The sequence below is a fragment of the Peromyscus leucopus genome, chromosome 3 (genome assembly GCF_004664715.2).
Source record: "Peromyscus leucopus breed LL Stock chromosome 3, UCI_PerLeu_2.1, whole genome shotgun sequence".
In the NCBI taxonomy this organism is placed as follows: domain Eukaryota; kingdom Metazoa; phylum Chordata; class Mammalia; order Rodentia; family Cricetidae; genus Peromyscus; species Peromyscus leucopus.
This window is the reverse complement of record NC_051065.1, coordinates 52726336-52747022: the sequence shown is the minus strand read 5'-3', so window position 1 is coordinate 52747022 and position 20687 is coordinate 52726336. Positions and strand designations below refer to the sequence as shown.

The 20687-nt window shown below is 43.3% G+C and overlaps 1 protein-coding gene and 1 non-coding gene across 3 annotated transcripts in view; both read left to right on the top strand.

Moving 5' to 3' along the window:
• Positions 1 to 13651, top strand: part of Nup205 (nucleoporin 205) — a 67433-nt gene extending 53782 nt beyond the window's left edge. For both annotated transcript variants that reach the window (XM_028866103.2, XM_028866104.2), the window contains exons 33-43: positions 67 to 188; positions 1643 to 1781; positions 3515 to 3641; positions 5636 to 5712; positions 7599 to 7727; positions 7948 to 8074; positions 10081 to 10247; positions 10919 to 11042; positions 11480 to 11608; positions 12227 to 12300; positions 13310 to 13651. In XM_028866103.2, coding sequence (XP_028721936.1) covers positions 67 to 188; positions 1643 to 1781; positions 3515 to 3641; positions 5636 to 5712; positions 7599 to 7727; positions 7948 to 8074; positions 10081 to 10247; positions 10919 to 11042; positions 11480 to 11608; positions 12227 to 12300; positions 13310 to 13462 — 1368 coding nt within the window. In that variant the 3' untranslated portion in view covers positions 13463 to 13651. The remainder of the gene's footprint in view (positions 1 to 66; positions 189 to 1642; positions 1782 to 3514; positions 3642 to 5635; positions 5713 to 7598; positions 7728 to 7947; positions 8075 to 10080; positions 10248 to 10918; positions 11043 to 11479; positions 11609 to 12226; positions 12301 to 13309) is intronic.
• LOC114691121 lies at positions 9856 to 10012 on the top strand. The gene has a single exon (XR_003734174.1). It is a non-coding gene; the product is annotated as a U1 spliceosomal RNA (small nuclear RNA).
• Positions 13652 to 20687: the final 7036 nt, after the last annotated feature.

Sequence of the window (20687 nt, the reverse complement as noted above, 5' to 3'; positions counted from 1 at the left end):
TGTCTTGTGTTCCTGTGAGGCCCTTGGACATGATTTCAGCACTGTCTTCCTTTTGTAACTTTGCAGGCATTTCTCACAAGAGTGGCTAAGTTACAGCAAGGTTCATTGGAGCTCCTAAGGTCTGGGGTGGTTGTGAGGCTCGCACAGTGCCAGGTATATGACATGCGCCCAGAGATGGACCCGCATGGGTAAGTGTCCACATGGACCTGCTTGCTTATGCTCCTAGCAAAGGACTGTGAAGAAATGGAAATCCCTAAGATAATTTTCCTGAGGGGTAGGGAGTGTTGTATGCCCTTGTCATTTACTAGTTAGTAGAAGTTGCCAAGATAGTAAAAGTGGGTGGGACCTCATTTTTTATATTTCAGAGGAGAAGAGAGAAAGTATGAGAATTCTGTTAGTCAGTGTTACCTTGCCAGCCTTATTTTCTATGAATTCCACAGATACTTGTTTCTAGTCAGGGGTCTTTTAAAATATAATATACAGTTGAACTTTGTTGGTAGGTATGGTAGTACACATCTGCTTGTAAATCCAGCACTTGGGAGACTGAGGCAGGAGGATTGTGATTTTGAGGCTAGCCTAGATTGTACAACAAACAAAATCAAGGGAGAAAAGAACTAATTTGTTACATATTTCTGATCCTAATAATTTGAACAGAATTTCAGAGTTATTTTTTTCTTTTTCTGGTTTTAGTGTTTTATCTACTGCTTATGACTTTGATAGGTTCAAATGAAATTATTTTCAAGTTTCAGGGTTTTTTGTTTGGTTGGTTTGGTTTTGATTTTTCAAGACATGGTTTCTCTGTGTAACAGCTCTAGCTTCTTGGAATTCCCTTTGTAGACCAATCTGGCCTTGAACTCACAGAGATCCACCTGCCTTTGCCTCCTGAATGCTGGGATCACAGGCATGTGCTACCACTGCCTGGCCTCAAGTTCCAGGTTTTTCAGCAGATGTCTGTTGGATTTGGATTTGGATATGGAGCATTCAGTTTGATTTTTTAAATGGAATTTTATCTATTTGGGGGGTGTGGCTTGCAGGCACTACAGCGTGTGGAGGTTTGAGAATAACTTTTGGGAATGCTTCTCTCCTTTGGTTGTGGGATCCAGGGATTGAGATTGGGTTGTCAGGTTTGCAAGCAAGCACTTGTAATAGCTGAGCCTTCCCATGGGCCTGGCTTTCCCCCCTTCAGTCTACAGGATGGCAGCATTGCTAGGCAATTAGCATAGATATCTTCCTAGCAATAAAAAATTAACTTAAGGTTAGTTACTGTTCAAACTCAAAGAAAGTCCATTGCCAAATTGATATCTAAGCTTTTTAGGCTTAACACAGAATTGTGTTGTCTCAGAAGGGAAGGGGTTATTATGATACCCATGTTACAAATCGTAAACACGAAAGTTAGCTATTTTCTCTGAATGTAAGGAGAGTTGAATTAAATACTTCTGAGATCCTACCATAAAATTAACTTGTCTCTATAAAGCCTCTTTAACATTCTCCTTCTATTCTTCTCAATAAGTACCCATTTTATTTTGTCTAAAAGTTTTAAAATATCAATGTTTATAGTGTAGCATGTAAATGATAATGAATTGTTAAGACCCTGTCTTACATGCAGTGTTGCTCTCTCCTTGGTTGTTTGAAATGAATCAAGCATGTTTGGCATGAGAGACCCTCCAATGTTCATCCCAACGCCCGTGGACCGATACCGGCAGATTCTCCTTCCAGCTCTTCAGCTGTGCCAGGTCATCCTCACGTCGAGTATGGCCCAGCACTTGCAGGCAGCAGGGCAGGTAAGGTGAACACTTTGTACAGAAGTCACTAATGCAGAACCCACCTTTAGGAATGCAGAGTCTGTAGATAGAAAGCTCAAGTGAGGTCATGTCCACCCTGCTGTTAGTGGCAAAGCAGAGTGTAGAGCATAGCCCCTTGTACTTCACTATGAACTACTCTGGCCAATTTTTATACTCCTGTGCGAATGGAACATTGCAGCTACTTAATAGAATCCTGAGATGGAAAGCAAGAGATTGAATGTGTTCCTGTACAAAGCAAGCAGTTACTCTGATAGGAATAAGCTGCCATTTAAGATGTATTTCAGCCAAACATTTAGAGAGGGATAGTAGGCCTGTCTTAGTTACTTTTCTATTGCTATGACAAACACCATGATCAAGGCCAAGGAACTTAAAAGAGCATTTAACTGAGCTTACAGTTTCAGAGGGTTAGAGTCTTTGATGGCAGAGCAAAGCCATGGCCACGGGAACTTCTCAGAACTCATGTCTTGTAGGAGGCAGAGAGAGAGCATGCTGGGAATGGGGTGAGTCTTTTCACGCCTCAAAACCCACCCCCAGTGACACATCTCTTCCAGCAAGGCCACACCTCTTAATCCTTCCTAAACAGTTCCAAAAACGGGGGACCAAATAATCAAAGCAAACTTATGGGGGCCATTCTCATTCAGACCACAAGGCCTTTAGAAAATACAAGAGAAACCTAAAGCCTCATAGAGTAGTGCATACTTGTAATCCCAGTACTAGGGTGACTGAGGCCACGGGGTCATTAGTTAGCCTGGCCTATGGAGTGAAACTCTGTCTCCAAAAAAAAAACAAAACCCTAAAGTTGGGCATGGCTGTACATTCCTGTCATCCAAGGAGAGGCAGGAGGATCAAGAGTTCAAGGTCTTCTGTGGCTGTGTGACTAGTCCAAGGCCTTGAACTCTATGACACTCTGTTTCCAACAGAAATAAAAAATATGGAATAAAGTATCATATGCTTAGGATTTTTTTTAGCAGCATGGGGTAATGAGATGCTTTGGTTTCTGAATGTTTTGTCTGTTTTCATACAATGCAGTCAGAGTTGCTTCACCAGGTAGAAGCTGCGGCTTCTAAAGTGACGCCTTATTTGCACTGCAGCAGCCCAGAGGACACCCTTCCATCCTCAGAATGCTTTGAGCTGATTCTTTAACTCGGGCGTCCTTGTTTGCTTCTTTACTAGATTGAGTGGTCCTCCCTGCCCCATTCCTACCCACGCACCCCTCCCTAGGGCTGGGAATTGAACTTAGTGCCCCAGGAGTGCTCCAGAGAATACCAAAGGCAGAAAGAGGTTTGGACCGAAGAGTTTCTGTCTCTTTTGTTCTTATTGTTATCAAAAAGTAACACAAGCTTATGTGAAGCATGCTGCCCAAGTCAGGCTTACATAGAGTGATTTCTTGAATTTAGTGACCATTTTTATACCCATTCATATGAAGTTCTCTAGATTCCTTTTAAATAAATAGTAAAAGAAGTAAAACAGGTGTTTCCAGGCAGTGTTTCTGAGTCATGGCCTCCTGCAGCGAGCTCTGCTGTGTGGAGAGGCAAACTTTGAAGTGGTTTAGCTTTGTGCTGAGGGGTGGTTGTATTGGCTTTGTGAGGAAATCCACTGTTGAAGGTGAGAAAGCAGCTGCTTCTCTTGCTCTTCATTACTTACGATTATTTGCTGAAGAGATGAATTCCCCGTGTGATGCAGTGTTCTCTTCCTCCATCTCGGCTGCTTAGGTGCTGCAATTCCTCATCGCTCATTCTGATACGATCCAAGCAATTCTGCGCTGTCAGGATGTTAGCGCTGGCTCCTTGCAGGAGTTAGCGCTGCTGACAGGAATCATAAGTAAAGCAGCACTTCCTGGTGAGTTGATGGTGTCAAACCCGATTAATTCTCTACAGGCTGACACAGGCTTAACCGAGAGAGGTTTTTATGACTGACTTGGAATTAGTACCGGTGACATTCAACTGCCTTTATTAAGTAACAAATTTATATTATATAAACCATATACTCATAAAAAATCAAAGAGTTCAAGGAGATAATTAAAAGCATCAGAATCTCATTACTTGTATTTGGTAAACAGCTTTTCAGACATTGCACTGCTGTGTTGGGGTAGCAGCAGGCAGAGGTGATATATGAGGACCACATCACCTTTCGGCTTGCTGCTTTAGACGAAGTTTCCGTGCATTTAATAGGTTAAAAACTTAATGAAGAAAAATAAGAGGAATTACTGAACTCTAGAAATACTCCAAGAGTACAGAGAAATATTTGTTACTAAAAAGTTACCATGAGTAAGAAAAAGTTAAGAACTAATGAATTTGTTGTCACTTTTGTCTTGAGTATAATTTCTGTACTATGTAAATTCTAAAGTCAGCAGCACCCAGATGTGAAACCTGAAGCAGTGAGGCCTTCCCCTTCCCACTCCACCTGCAGGGTGTTTTGTAATGGTCCCACTCAGTCTCAGGTCCTCCTCTGTGACCCGTACCAGTTCTGTTTGGGTTTAGCTCTTGGCATTTTAGATTTGCACTGCAGGCCTCTTCTCTGAAGGAGATAGTGTTTTCACTGGGTTCCCTCATGTTTTAAGGTTGTCTTGATGCTGCCACCGATCTTAAATGATAGCGCAGCTGATAAGCCTTTCTGTGTAGCTTTGGCATCTGTCCTGGATCTCACTCTGTAGCTCAGGCTGGCCTTGAACTCACAGAGATCCGCCTGCCCTCTGACTCCTGTGTGCTGGGATTAAAGGCATGCGCCACCAGCGCCCGGCTTGATAAGCCTTTCTTCCCCTCAGCACATGCAATCCCAGTGGTAACACATGCTCAGTAGTTATGTTCAGGCTCTGCTTTCCCCTGGCATGCTAATTGATGTGAGTGTGCAAGAATCTCAAGAGGTCCAACTGTTAGTGTTCCTATTACAGGGAGGGATCTGAAGCACAGATCTGTTACAGAGTCCCAGGCAGTGTAGCTTCTGAGCCTATGGACTTAACTTCCTCTATTTCTATGGAGTAACCCCTGGTCTACTGTCCCCAGCACTTTGCCTCTTTGTGGCTGTCTCTATCTGAGCCCTCTGAGTGGGAGAGTTGATTAGGGCTGAGTGCAGATCCTGTCCGAGTACTTGGAGCCTCACTGCTTCTGAGGAGACTTGGGGTCTTCTCAGCTGGTGGAGTGTCGGGGCAGTCCCCGCTTCTTGCCTCTGCCACGTCCCACGGTGCAGTGCAGGTATCGTAAGGGCTTCCCCTGATTCTCCCAAGCCTTAACTCCTCAGTATGTTTCTCGTGGATTAGGGTCTGCAAGGATTCTGTGAGTGTCTCCTCTTTCCTCCATGCTGCTTCCGAGGGAGTAGATGGGTCCTGAGCTGAGTCAGTGCTTGTCCCGTAGCTGACCCGCCTTTCTCTCCGCCATCTGTTCCTGTGTATTTACGGCCTAAGTTAACAACTCCTCCTCCTCCTCCTCAGGGGAGGTTAAAGTTCATTTATCTTATAAGTCTAAGCTCTTATTACTTATTAGGAAAGACTTGATGTTTGTGTTTGTTTTTGTTTTTGTTTTTTCATTTATCTTACATACCAACCGTGGTTTCCCCTCCCTCCTCTCCTCCTGAAAGTTTTGAGTAAAGGTTTTTATTAAACTTTTAGAAATCCTTTTGAAAGTACCTGCCCAGGTTTTAGGTTGTGTGACTGCCCTCGGGCTAGTGTTGCTACTGTGTGAGAGATACCTACAGTCTGGAAAACTCTGTCCCCCAAAACTTTCCATGGCAGGAGTCTGCTCGTGCATGTAAAGGATAGAAAATGCCAGAAGCACTCTACTTTATAGTGTTTTCACTTTAGCACTAAACTACATTTACACATATTCCATATTTTGTAGGTATGTTAAGTGAACTTGATGTTGACGTAAATGAAGGATCCTTAATGGAGCTCCAGGGACACATTGGAAGATTTCAGGTAATGGACTTCTGTCTTGAAATAGCAGTTTGAAGGTGCTGCCCCTGGACTAGAGCGGCCCCCTTCAGCTGATTCATGGGTTCTTTGAAGACTCTGAATGATGTGCATTGTTTTGACTACTTGATTTTCCCAGTCACCTTCTGACTTCGTGCTGTTGGTGAAGATGGAGTGTCCTTATTTCCGCTCTTCTTCCAGCGTTTCCTAGCAGAACTCCTAAGGCTTTCTGTTTCTATATTCATGTTTAATGTTTCGTTATTATGACTATGTATATCTTGTTGATGAGTAAGCCGTGAGCAACTGTGAATTTTACTATTTTGTTTACTTGTTCCTTTGTTTTCTGAGAGGAGTGTTGCTGTGTAGCCCTGGCTGGCCCAGAACTCTCTGTGTAGACTAGGCTGGCCTTGAACTAGCAGCAGTCCTCCTCTTTGCTCTGCTTCCAGTGTGCTGGAACTACAAAACGTTTCCCAGCACCTGCGGCTGCCACTTTTTATGCAGCATTTTGTTTCCCTACCCCCAGCGCTCTCCTGACTTTCTGAGGTAGGTCTCCAGGAGTCAGGCTGGCCTTGAACTGTTGGTCTTCCTGCCTTCACCTGCTAAGTGCTTTACCTTTTTAGAAGTTGGTTATTGTGTGTTACTAGTTTATCCCTATTCTTCTTCATGCATGTATCTTTTTAGCATATTTAAACGTATTTATCAATTAGATATTTTATTAAAGGCTTCCTAAGAGCCTGCTCATCTTTGACTTAAACATTGTCCCCTCTTACTAGCTATAAAATAATTACATAGAAGAATTTACAGTCTGTTGTTTTTATATAATAATTTTCTTAACCAGTTCCCTTTCATAATCCATTTTTCCAAGTTTTCAAAAGCAAAGCGTCGGGCTCAGTAGACGAGTGCTCTCCTAGCATGTGCCCTGAGGCACTCAATTTAAAACCCTACTCCTGCGTAGACGATGACGACGATGAGTAGCTGACTCGTGTATCTGTTTTCAAAGTTGGATTTAATTGCATATATGGTTAAGTTCAAGTACATGCACATGCTATGTTTTGACATCATATTATTAAATAACTTTCCAGAAGGACTTGCATTCACCACCAACTCTCTCCCCCAAATTTTCACCTTTTCCCCCCCTCAAAAGGGAGAAAAAGACCTTTTAGGTGGCCTCTGGGAATGTTGGAACATGTTTATCTGTAAAAGCAGCAAACACAGGAACGTACTGAAGATTTCAAGCTGGCAGTATTTACATTAAAGTTTTTAAATTATTGCTTGGTTTTTTATGTATGTATGCGCACACACATGTGCCATTGTGTACACATGGAGGTCAGAGGATAACTTATGGGAGTTTGTCCTCCTATATATAGGCCCCAGGGGCCAAACCCAGACTGTCAGGTCAGGCCTGGCCTTTACCTGCTGAGGAGCCGCCCCACAGGCCCTAACATTTGCCTGTTACCTGCCTATAAATTCCTAACCCTCCAGGAAGTCCCCAGACACTGGAGTTACAGCCTTTAAGTTCCAGTCCTGGTAAGACTACGGGATTTGTCACTGACCATCTTGTAATTGCCTGTAAAAATGTGGTTTTCATTTGTGTATTAACTTGTGCTGCTTTTTATGACTGTCTCATAAGAAAGTATTGAATGTTTCTTTATAGGACATAAATTTTCTTCAGAAATATTTAGGTTATATTAGGGATCCTTTGAAAGGGAAACAAATTCCCTTGGAAAAGGTGAATTTTAGCAAGCTTCCCTTAGTAGGAAAGGATATCAGGTGATTTCAAGAGTAATTCCACTCCCCACTGAATTTTTCCCCCTTCTACCTAAAGAAAAATGGGGTAACTAAGATGTTAAACTCCTTCAGCCTGAAGTGAACACCGGGTCTTTTTTCCTTAGCGCCAGTGCTTAGGCCTACTAAGTCGCTTCGGTGGCTCTGACAGACTGCGGCAGTTTAAATTCCAAGATAATAATGTGGAGGGGGATCGGGTGAGCAAGAAAGATGAAATTGAGCTGGCCATGCAGCAGGTAAGAAGGGGAGACAATTGTGGGCCTGGAGTTTTTATGGTTTTGGAAATTTTGATAAAAATAACAGTTGTATATAATTTTACAAATTGATTATGACCTCGTTTTCTGCAGTCTAAATTTCTGTGACTTTGGGGATTTTGTTGTTGTTGTATGTGTGTGTGTGTCAACTTAGGGGAATTTTTAGACTAGCATTTGAGTTACTTCTTCTCTCCCATTGTAGATTTGTGCCAATGTAATGGAATATTGCCAGTCACTCATGCTCCAGAGCTCCCCTACCTTCCAGAATGCCGTGTGTCTCTTCACGCCTAGCCTTTCCGAGACCATTAACAGAGATGGACCACGGCAAGGTGAGCCGGAGGTGGGTTGGTTGACTATCTAAGGAAGGGAACAGCTCTGCAGCTTGGCTCCAGTGAGATGCAGTTTATTTTCGATGAATTACTAATGGGAAAATTTTAAAATGACTTTTTTTTCTTTTTTCTGTTTTTTTTTTTGAGACAAGATTTCTCTGTGTATCCCTGGCTGTCCTGGAACTCACTGTATAGACCAGGCTGGCCTCGAACTCACAGAGATCCGCCTGCCTCTGCCTCCTGAGTGCTGGGATTAAAGACGAGCGCCACCACCGCCTGGTTTAAAATGACTTTTTAAAGAAAGTGTGGACGTACTATTGTCAGATCTATGTGTGAAGCTGGAAGCACAGAGGTTAGGGAAAGTCTTTGGATTTTTGAGGCTAAAACTAGAAGAGCCATGTAGGAGAGTGTAGTTTTAAATAATACTAGAGATCCCAAAGAAAGCACCTAGGATTGAAGAGAGAGCCAGCTGGATGAAATGTATGAACGCTCAGCAAGTTAACTGTGTATGCTGAATCAGTTCGTGCTGAATTCAGAGTCTAAATGGGTCATGTGTTACAGCTCCACATTTCTGTCACATGACAGTAAACTTTTAGGTGCTGAGCAGGCAGACTTAGCTTCTGGTGTCTTCAGAAGTTAGTAGCAAAGGCCAGATAGCAATCCTGTGGGACACATAAAAGACAGAGACCCCTTTTGATTTAAAGTCACCCACCAGTGACTTCCTTCTTTCTGTTCTTTGAGACAGTGTTTTCCTGTCTACCCCAGGCTATTCATAAACTAAATTTGTAGCTCAGGGTGTTCCTAAACTCACTGTTCCTTTGCACCCTCACTAAGAAGCAGCAAAGTAAAAGGTAGGTTGCTGGGTTTAGCTCCCAGAGGGAGTTGTTGTAGTGAGACAGGTTAAAAATAAGTCCGGTTCATTTTTCAAGGATTTCTTAGGAAGGATGACTTAAAGCTGTCAGTTCAGCAACCAGAACAGTGCAGATTAGAGTTAAATACATGTAACTACAACCATTGGATGAGGTGAGCATTGCTCACTTTGGGTCAAGAACTCCTGAAAGTGTGTGTGTGTGTGTGTGTGTATGTGTGTACTACCTACCTACCTACCTATCTACCTATCTATATCTATATCTCTATAGTTTGTGGGATTGGAGCAGTGGCTCATCAGATAAGAACACTTACTCTTCTAGAAGAGGACCCAGGTTCAAGTCATAGCACCAATATGGTGGCTCACACCATCCATAGGCATGACACGGTGCACATATATACATGAAGGCAAAACACTCATACACATAAAATAAATCTTTGAAAAAGTAGATATGGTTTGTATATATGGGTGGGTGTGCAGTTTTATAATGCCTAGATCTTCACCTAATAAAGGGTGCCTGCTAGCCCTATTTCTTTACTCTCTTGAGGACTCCAGCGGTATTTACATACCTGACTACAGTAGCACTTAACCACTGTGTTTTGAACTAATGGGTGTTGGTTTATTTATTTGGAGATTGCTTTTTATTTCTTGTGCATGGATCTTTTGCCTGCATGCATATCTGCACCATTTGTGTGCAGTGCCATTGGAGACTAGGAGAGGGCGTCAGATCTTCTGGCACTGGAGTCACAGAAGGCAATGTTAGCCACTGTGTGGGTGCCGGGAATCGAACTGGTTTTCCCTGGAAGAGTAGTCAGTGCTCTTAACCCCTGAGCCATCTCTCCAGCCCCAGCAGTGCTGTAAGTAGTCTTGGGTTGCCATTAATCATAGCCTATATGACTTGTAGTTTTATCTCTTACTTTTACAGATGTTTTAACATTCGTAGAAGGTTGTTTTTCCAGGGTGAGGCTCATCCATTGAACTCTAGATGTGCTGACCCTGTGAGTTCCCCAAACAGGAAACTCCACTGTGTAATTTGTAGTAGTAGAGGACTGCATTCTTGTTCACTCTTTTTACGACAAACAAACGAAATCTGTAGAAAATGTGTCTAAGCAGAACGCTGTTTTCTATCACCTATTAGATACCCAGGTTCCCATGGTTCCGTATTGGCGCCTGCCTGGCTTGGGCATTATTGTCTACCTGCTGAAACAGAGCGCCAGTGATTTCTTTAGCTATTATGACAGTCACCGACGCAGTGTCAACAAGCTACAGAATGTAGAGCAACTTCCTCCAGATGAGATAAAAGAGGTATGAACCTTGTAATGAGCTGTGGGGCTTGAAAAGTCATTGCTGCACCAACATGGGCCCAGGTACTCGGTGCTACTAAAGGATCTGCACTGATTTTCCTTTGCATGCACCTCATTAGCATGGACCTCTTGACTTTAGGAGCAGCCAAGTGTCTCCTCCTGAAGAAAATGAGAGGGTGGCTGCCCCAGTAAAGAGCTGCAGAGAAACTGGGCTTCCTGTTGCAAATGTTTTCGCAGTAGAACTTGGGCAGTTGTCTGTCTTCAGCGTCTTCATGTGGTACTGAAATTTCCAAACAGATGGGATGGCATATCAGCCCTGATCGATTTATGTCTGGCACAAATCCGCCATGCCACTTTCTCCGGAAGCTACCTGACGAATTCATGCCAGTTTTTCACCCACTGCTTAAAAAGGCTGTTTATTTTAATCTGATAGGATATTGAGGGCTGGCGGGCCGCTTGTGGCTTGGCAGTGTCTGTCTGTTGAGCAGACTTTCAAAGGCAGCAGGTAAACATTCATGTGGGACTTGACTGCTTCTTTAACTCTCATTTTTTGGGTAATAAACTCTTGTCCACAAAGTTGGATAAATACATTTGAGTGTTTTCACAGTTCTTAATATAATGACCTGTTCATAGTAGATTAAGTTGTTACAATTTATACTCTCTTTTTCTTAGTTGTGCCAGTCTGTGATGCCTGCTGGTGTTGATAAAATCTCTACTGCGCAGAAGTGTGTTTTAGCAAGACGGCGTCTGGTCAAGCTGATCAATAATCGCGCTAAGCTGCTGTCCCTCTGTTCCTGTATCCTTGTGCAGCCACAGCCCAGAGTGCAGACCCTAAACTGCGGCAGTCCTTACTTAATTCTTGCATCATTCAGCTACAAAACCATATGGAAAGTGACCTAATTATTGTTTTGTGGCCTATCTTGTTTTGCCCAGTAAAAACCTGATGTATTTCCATATTGGTATTTTTATTCTCACCTTCTAGAGTAGCTAGGAGTACTGTAAAATCTGCAGATGATTTCTGTGTGGGCAAGAGGCTGGTGGCACAGTACCCTGTGGGCCTCACCTGCCATAGGTCACATTGCAGCTTTTTCTGAAGCATGTTCAGTGAACTTCATCCTTGTCATTTAGAGAAAGTTCATGGTGCGTAATCAAGTACAGGCTCTTCTTTTCCCCCCCTCGGAAACTGGTCTGTAAAAAACACGCGACGAGATTCTTCTTTAATCTGGACTCCAGTTATCATAGAGACCTGCCTGTTTATTCTTTGGCGCCATCTGGAGTACTACTTGTTACATTGCACTCCAACGGATTCCCAAGACTCGATGTTTGCCTCTAGGACTTTATTTAAAAGCAGAAGACTACAAGGTAAGCTGTTCTCAATATAGGTGAGCCAGGAATACAGACATTTTACTGCCCTGAAAACCCAGCTGCCTCTTTCTAGTTTTGTTTGTTTTTTTGCAGCAAGGTCTTGTTTTATTTCCCAGACAGGCCCTAAAATCCTGGGCTCAATTGATCCAGCCTCCTGAGTAGCTGGACTGTGGATGCACACCACCAGCTACTCAAAGCAACCTTAAATTTTATGTGTTTCAGATTACTCAGTGAATTGAGTATTAGAGAGCTCAATAGTAAACACAGTTGTTTTCTGTATTTTATTCTCTGCCCATGGGAAATGATTCTGGAGCCTGTTCACTGGTTGTTCTTCCTTTTCCTATAGTTAGGTTTGCCCCAGCTGCAGAGTCCCATCACAGCCAACTTTCCAGAAGAATAGATGCAGGCCGTTGTTTTTGTTCGGGGGTGGGCTCTGGGATGGAGGAACACGCATTAGACTCCTAAGGGGAGGGCGAGACCCATCGTGGACTGGGATGCACTTCCCAGGCTTCCAGTGCTCGAAGCCGAGTTCCATGTGCTGCTGCCGGCAGGTGCCTCTGCTGTGCAGTAGACACACACGGGGCAGGGCTGCTTCACTGTGTCTCCTATTTCCAGATTCCTTTTCCTCAGAACCCAATCTGGACTTCAGAAGTGGGCTGGCTCTAGTGAGCCAACATGATATAGACCAGGTAAGGGTCTGTCCTCATATTCTTTACTCTTTAAAGGGAAACTGGTTTGTTGATAAAAGTACAAAGTAATTGTTTCTGTTTATTCACTAAAGACACTGTCTCTTTTTTAAAGAATTATTTATGTGTATATAAAAGTATCCATGTATATGTATGTGCACCATGTGTGTGCCTGGTACCCTAGTAGGCCAGAAGAGGACCTCAGATCTCCTGGAACTAAAGTTAGAAGTGACTGTGAGCTGCCTGATATGGGTGCTGGAAACTGAACCCTGGTTCTCTGTAAGAGTAGCAAGTGCTCATAACAGCTTCTCCATCACTAGCCTGACACTTACTCAACAACTTTAAAAAAAATGTTTATTTTAATTTTACTTATAGGTGCTTTGCTTGCATATACCTGGTACCCACAGAGGTTAGAAAAGGGCATCGGGTCCCCTGGAGCTGAAGTTAGAGGTGGTTGTGAGCTGCCATGTGGGTGCTGGAAATTGAACTCAGGTCCTCTGGAAAAGCTGCCAGTGAGTGCGATTAACCACTGAGCCATCTCCCAGGCCCTTAACAGCTTTTGATGTGGCCTTTAGGAGCTATGTTTTTTGTTTTTTTTTTTTGTATGCCTATCAGTTTGTCAGCATCAACAATTGTTTCTATTTAAGATACACCTTTAATTTATACACTGTTGTACAGGAATTAAAACTACAAAAGCATTCTAAGATAGAAATGTAATTTTTAATTAATTTGATACCCCATTACAAACACCTGATAGTGTTTTATGTTAGAAAAGTGCCTTTTGTGAATGTTTGTGTGGGTAAAGCGGGCATGGGAATGGTGGAGCTGGGTTTCAAACCCAAGGCCTTCCTTGCACATGCTAGGCAGATGTCTGCCTCTCAAGTGTACTCCACCTTAGTCTATATAAGAAAGAGCAAATTAGAATAGCGTGGCAGGGTTTTAAGTGGAAAGACACAGATTGAAATCCTGAGAAAGCAATGTAATAATAAAAGGTTTTCTGCGTCACCTCCAGCTTCAGTCTGATGCCACCAATGCCTTTGGAGAATCACTGCAAAAGAAACTTCTAGACATTGAAGGGTTATATTCAAAAGTTCGATCCCGCTACAGTTTCATACAGGCGCTTGTCAGACGGATCCGTGGCCTGCTGAGGATATCAAGGAGCTGAGAGCCGTGCTAATGCTCTTCTGTGGAAGAGATGAACTGAGGAACATCTCCTTTTTATAGATGACTTTATTTCTAAATTATGACCAAAAGATATTTTGCTATTTCTTTCTTGATATATGGACATCTTTTCTGTAAACCTCTGCCTTATTTCACCCTCATTTGTGAATAATAAAATACTTTTTAAAAAATAGCAAATGCATGGTCAGTCTTTTGAAATTATTAAGACTCTTAACATAAAAATGTCTTGATGCTTATGGTTTTTCCGGAGAACTTCTGAATGCACAATTAGAGCAGTTTGTTTCAGTTGTGGCGTACGCCTCTGTGATGCTCAGACACTCGGTAGCAGAGTGGATGATGAACTACAGCCGTGCTCATGCTGCAGAAACAGAAATGCCTCAAAAACGACAAGCCGTCTCCTAAAGTTAGCTTTTGCCTTTCTTTCCTGCATTTCAAATGGCAGCACAATCCACATGGTTTCTTTGAAAGGATTGTGACAATTCTCAATTCTCAATCATCCACCTATATTCTCATTAATGTGGTTACCACTGAGGAAAAGATTCATCATCACTGCTCTCCCAAGTTCGCATTAGAGGTACGTTTTCCCTTCCAGCAGCAACTTTAGCCTGGTAACTGAGGCTGCTGAGGGGGCTGAGGCCTGACTCACATGGACGCAGAGCGTTATTGTCAGTCCATGGTGTTATAGTTGATGGCTTTTGTTTTTTAAATCTTACAATGAAATTTCTTCAGCTCTTAAGCATTGTCATTAAAAGACTTGGCCATTGTTACATTTTGAAAGTAATTGGCTGCCCACCAGCTCCACAACAGCCTTTAGCTAGAAAATGCCCTGTTAGCCACAAGTCCTAGGGAGATGAGTGAGCATATAGCTGGATCCACGATGTCAAGATGTCAGCCTCCTGCCTCGCTGCACTGGCCCTCATTTGTCTCCTGTGACCCTAGGAGGAACCTAGGGCCTCCCAGTAGCAAACTGACCTCTCCCTCCAGCCTGTTGTCACCAAGAACACAGCATTGGGCCAGCCACAAGATGGCCTGGGGCATAAAGGTGGTTTCTGCCAAGTCTGCTGGCCTAAGTTTGAATTTTGGAACATACCTGGTAGAGGTGGAGAGCCAACTCTAGCATTGTCCTGACTCCCACATGTGCATGGTGCTACAGTGTACCCACATTCAGATAAAGACGACCCTGCCGACCGCCAAATGTGGTGATGTAAGTCTGCCTGAGGATCAGAGGACAGAACAAGCCACTAGAGTACACATAGAAGCCAGGCAGTGGTGGCACACACCTTTAATCCTAGCACTAGGAAAGTTGAGACAGGAAATGGCATGCGTGGGCAAAGAAAAGCATGTAAGGCGGGAGGAGACAGGAACTAAAGTCTTTAGGCTGAGGAGACTCTTGGCTTCAGCCAAAAGAGTTGGTGAGGTGGTGGCTGTGGCTCGCTCTGCTTCTTTGATCTTTCAGCTTTCACCCCAATATCTGGCTCTGGGTTTTACCATTTAGCAATTTGTGTTACATTCAAAGCCTAAGAAGCTTCTGAAGGAAATGATAGCTTTCACAGGGTTCAGAGGGCAGCTTGGGGTGGCACCATGAGGGTTTCAGGTTATGGAGCTTGTGGCAAATGCCTTTCCCCACTGAGCCACCTTACTGGCCCAGCATTATCATTCTTGTTCTCATTTCTTCCAGACGTGCAGGGAACCGGCTCAGGTCAGCAGGGCAGTGGGAAGGTGTGGGAAGGAATGATGCCATGAGCAGCAGCAGTGCAGCTGACCAGAACTGCTGCTTCATGCAGCAGAGGGGTTGGGTAGAAGCAGGAAGGCCTGACCGAGGCTCCTATACATGAGACATGGAGAGAAGTTATTTATGGGCCCCTCCGCCAAGCAAAGGGGAGAGGAGCAGGTTTTAGATACTTTGATTTACAGTTTTAGCATTTAAAGGAAAGGCTTTCTGTTCCCCAAAAGGACTAAGTTAATTTAGGGCTTTAATTCATTTTTACTGAGTTAATCAGTATTCTGGAGCTTGTAATTCAAAAAGGTATGTTCTCTTCACAATCACTACTACTGTAGCTTTGACAAACTTTTATCTGTGCTGTACAAGGCACGAATTTAGTCTTTTCCAAATACCACTTTCCCCAAGTTACTTTGAAAGCTTTGCATCTTCTCAAGAGTTGGGAGCAGAGTGCAGTGAGTGCCTCCCGTAAACCTAGTCACTGCCTTCAGTTGTTACCTGTGCCCAAACGATTCCGAACCAACGGCATTTCCATGTTTTAGACATTTTACTGTAGATGTAACCAACCGTCTTATTAAATAAGAAACAGAACCAATGTAAAAGAAAAAGCCAAGAGGTCAGAGCTCAGAGCTAAAATCTTACCCTTACTCCTGTGGTGCTCCTATCTCTCTGAAAAGAGAGCTACTTCCTGTATGTCTTTACATAGTCTTTCTGTTCTGCCTTCTCATTGGTTGTAAACCCAAACACGTGACTGCCTCGTCACTGCCTGTATATACAGCCCTCCAGGTCTTAAAGGCGTGTGTCTCCAATGCTGGCTGTATCCCTGAACACACAGAGATCTATGGGATTAAAGGCGTGCACCGCCACCGCCATGCTCTTTCTATGGCTCTAATAGCTCTGACCCCAGGCAACTTTATTAACATACAATGAAAATCACATTTCAGTACAAACAAAATACCACCATATTTTACTATAAAATGCAAACGTTGTTATATTCCTTCCATATCCAGATTTCCTCAGTTGTCTTTAAAGCTTAGTTTAAAACTTTTTAAAAACATGATCCAACTAAGAATCACAGGAAGCTAGGTGCAAGTTCCAGGACAGCCAGGTCTACACAGAAAACTGTCTCAAAAAAAAGCCTTTTTTAAAAAATCACCACCGGGTGGTGGTGGCACACGCCTTTAATCCCAGCAATCGGGTGGTGGTGGCACACGCCTTTAATCCCAGCAATCGGGAGGCAGAGCCAGGTGGATCTCTGTGAGTTCAAGGCCAGCCTGGGCTACCAAGTGAACTCCAGGAAAGGCGCAAAGCTACACAGAAACCCTGTCTCGAAAAACCAAAAAAAAAAAAAAAAAAAAATCACATGGTACATATATTTACCTCTCTAATCATCTGTATTTGCAAACCTTGCCTCTCCCCTTTTCCTAAGAGAGTGAGAAGTTAACAGATTTTAGCTGTTTAGAAAGGGCATCCATTCTTGTCTTTTGATTAGATTCGTGTTGAATATTTTCCACCGGAATCAACTTGACAGGTGATACTGTGCCTACAGTGTATCTATCTCACCAGGAAGTTCACATCAGTGTGTCCCGTGACACTAAGTGATCATTTGGTGAGATGGAAAGGTCATTTCCCATTGGAGTAAGTAATTTGTCAGGATGATACTTTCAGACTGAATATCTTGGTCCCACGAAAACCTTTAGTCATTGAATTAATCCTTTCTATTAAAATATTTTAAAATTACATGCTGTTTCCATTAAAAATGCTTTAAGTACAACAAACCTGGTTATCCAGTCTTTGACACCAGACACCTGGTTTTATACCTTAGAATAACTCAGTTTCAGGCTGGAGAAATGGCTCAGTGAGTGAGAGCCTTTGCTATATAGCATGGCTGCTGGGGTTTGGACCCAGGAGCCACCATAGAAAGCTGGGCGTGGCTGCATGGAGGTATCAATAACCCCGGTGCTCTGCGGGCAGAGACAGGAAGGCGGCTTTCACCCTAGCTCCAGGTGGGAGGAAGCTGGCAAGTAACAGGACAGGACACCCAGTGTCCTTGGGCTTCTGCATGTGCACAGGCACATACCCACACACATGCTCACAGTGAATGGTAGTGCCACACAGTGTTCCAGGTCCTGTGTGAGAAAAGTATGGTAGGCAGGATTAGGCCCCCATCACCCACGGAGCCTACTTCCTTGCTTCCCTCCCTGAGGTCACTTCTTAATTCATTATTGCTTCTTCCGACCCATATTTGGATGGAGTGTGTGTTTACAGGCATTAAGTTAGTACTACTTTGCAGAGCAAAATACAGTCATCCATTTTGATACTGTATGAAACAACTTATAAATTGCTTTCTGTTCAGCATGATTTTTGATAGTTTTGCATTCTTATAATTGTTGAATAATTACAGTATCCTGTTGTGCAAACACCCTGATTTATGCCTTATTCTGTAATGGGATCAGCAGACATTTAGGTCCCAGTATTTTGTGAACTGGAGTGCTGATTATATAATACTTATCTCCTTGGTGAGACATAGGCCATGTAAGAGGGCTTCTGCACATCACGGAACTACAAGTGAAAATCCTGCTTGGGAGGATAAGAACCCTGGTTTTGCTGGACATTGCTCTTTTTCTTAGCGTTTGCCCCAAAGTACTCTTTACCTGCAGGGTGAGGAGTCATGCATTTTTCACACCATTGATAACCCTCTAATTGTTATGTTTGTGTGTATATATGAGTGAACACTGAAAGTTAGTCTTAGATGTCATACTTCAGGTTCCATGCACTCTACATTTTGGAAGAGGATGCCTCACTGACCTGGAACCCACAGATTAGGTAAGGCTGGCTGGCAAACCCCAGGGATTTTTCAGGTCTGTCTCCCCAGCACCGGAACTCGGGTCCTTAGGTGTGTGTGGCAAGCATTTCACTGATTGAGCCATCTCCCCAAGCCCTAATTGCTGCACTTTAAAAAAATCAATCTGATGGATGTAAAGTGGATCTCACTTGTTTTGCATTGTGTACATTATTGGCCATTCTTTCTGCTTGTATTTTGTTTGTTTGGTTTTTTTTTTTTTTTTGAGACAGAACTCTGTCTCTGTGTGGTTTTGGTGCCTGTCCTGGATCTCGCTCTGTACACCAGGCTGGCCTCGAACTCACAGAGTTCTGCCTGCCTCTGCCTCCCAAGTGCTGGGATTAAAGACATGTGCCATCACCCCGCCTGCTTGTATGTTTTATTATTTCCTTCGTTGGGTGTGTTAGTTAGGTTTCTGTTGCTGCAATGAAATACCATGACAAAAAGGCACATTGGGGAGGAAAGGGTTTATTTGGCTTACACTTCCATATCATTGTTCATCATTGAAGTAAGTTAGGTCAGGAACTCAAACAAGGCAGGAACCTGGAGGCAGGAACTGATGCAGAGGCCATGGAGGAGTGCTGCTTACTGGCTTGCTTCTCATGGCTTGCTCAGCCTGCATTCTTATAGCACCCAGGACTGCCAGCCCAGTGATTGGCACCACTCACAATGGGCTGGGCCCTTCCCCATTGATCACTAAATGAGAAAATGCCTTATAGCTAAATCTTATGAAGACATTTTCTTAATTAAGGGTCCCTCCTCTCTGATAACTCTAGCTTGTGTCAAGTTGACATAAAACCAGTACAACTGACCCCTTGTCAGCTTGACACACAGACACATCACTTTTCAATTAGAACCTTTCCTTTTTGTTTATCCCCAGGATGAAATGTTAATATAAAATATATGACATATATAAATTTTAAGGTTCAATAGTCCTTACAAATTTAAATACATTAAAAAGTTTAGTCTCTTTTAAAATATCTACTGTCTCCCTCCCCATGTATTGATGGAGTTTTCCTGTCCTAATAGCCTGTCAGTTCCCAAATAACCAACTAGGAGACTTTTTTTTTTCTTCTTTTCTTTCTTTCTTTTTTTTTTTTTTTTGGTTTTTTGAGACAGGGTTTCTCTATGTAGTTTTGGTGCCTATCCTGGATCTCGCTCTATAGACTAGGCTGGCCTCAAACTCACAGAGATTCACCTGGCTCTGCCTCCCAAGTGTTGGGATTAAAGGTGTGTGTCACCACCACCTGGCCCAACTAGGAGACTTAATATTAATTATAAATGCTTGGCCAATAGCTCAGGCTTGTTACTAGCTAACTCTTACATTTTAAATTAACCCATATTTCTTATCTACCCTCTGCCACAAGGCTCATGGCTTGTTACCTCATTTTATACATGTCCTGCTTACTCTGTGTCTGCTGGCATCTCCTCTTACTCCTGCTGTGGAATAATCCTTCTGTACACTATGACTATGTATTACTTTCACTGTTTAATAAAGAGCTGACAGTCTGGTTGCCAGGCAGGAAGTTAGGTGGGAAAGTCAAACTGAGAACAATGGGAAGAAGGAGGGTAGAGTCAGGGAGACGGCTAGCCAGCTAGCCACCAAGCAAGCAAAACATGTAGAAAATGAGGTAACAAGCCACAAGCCATGTAGCAAGCATAAATATAGAAGTATAGGTTAATTTAAACGTAAGAGTTATCTAGTAAGAAGCCTGAGCTATTGGCTGAGCATTTATAAGTAATATTAAGCCTCTGAGTGGTTATTTGGGACTGGATGGTTAGTTTTTCATTAAACCAATTCGAGTGACAAATCTTTACATTATACAAAAGGATTATTCCACAACACCCCTCTATTTCCCCTTTTGTTTGTTTTTTTAAGACAATGTCTCTCTGTGTAGCTCTGGCTGTTCTGGATCTTGCTCTGTAGACCAGCCTGGTCTCAAACTCAGAGATCCACCTGCCTCTGCCTCCTGAGTGGTGGGATTGAAGGTGTGAGCCACCACACTTAGCTTAAAATATCCAATCTTTTTAAGAATCTGAAATCTCTTAAAAGTTCAAAGTCTCTCAACTCTGGGCTCCTGTAAAAATCAAAATTAAGTCAAATACTTCTTCAAGAGGGAAGAACCAGGGCACAGTCACAATATGAACAAAGTAAAACCAAACTCTGACTGTGTAAATATCTCAATGTCCAATTATCTGGGATTCACTTACAATCTTCTGGGCTCCCCCAAGGTGCTTGGATCACGTCTCTGGCTCTACCCTCTGTAGTACACACAATTTGTCTTCTAAGCTCTGGTAAGCTCCACTCCAAGGCTGTTGCTGTTCTTGGTGGTCATCCCATGGTACTGGCATCTCCTCCAAAATGCAGTGCTGCAACTGGGCTGCACTTTCACCAGTAGCCTCTCCTGGCCTCTCTTCATGGTGCCAAGCCTCAACTTCTCTGTGTGACCCCTTTAATCACAGGGCTTCAGCTGCTACTGAGGCTGCATCTTCACCAATGGCCTCTCCTGGCCTCTCACAGTGCCAAGCCTCAGCAGCTCTCCATGACCCCTTCATGTCTTCAAACCAGTACCACCTGGGTGACTCTTAACTACCAAGTTTGGCTACCAACCACGACCACCTCTGGACCACAGCTTCTGGTGGTGA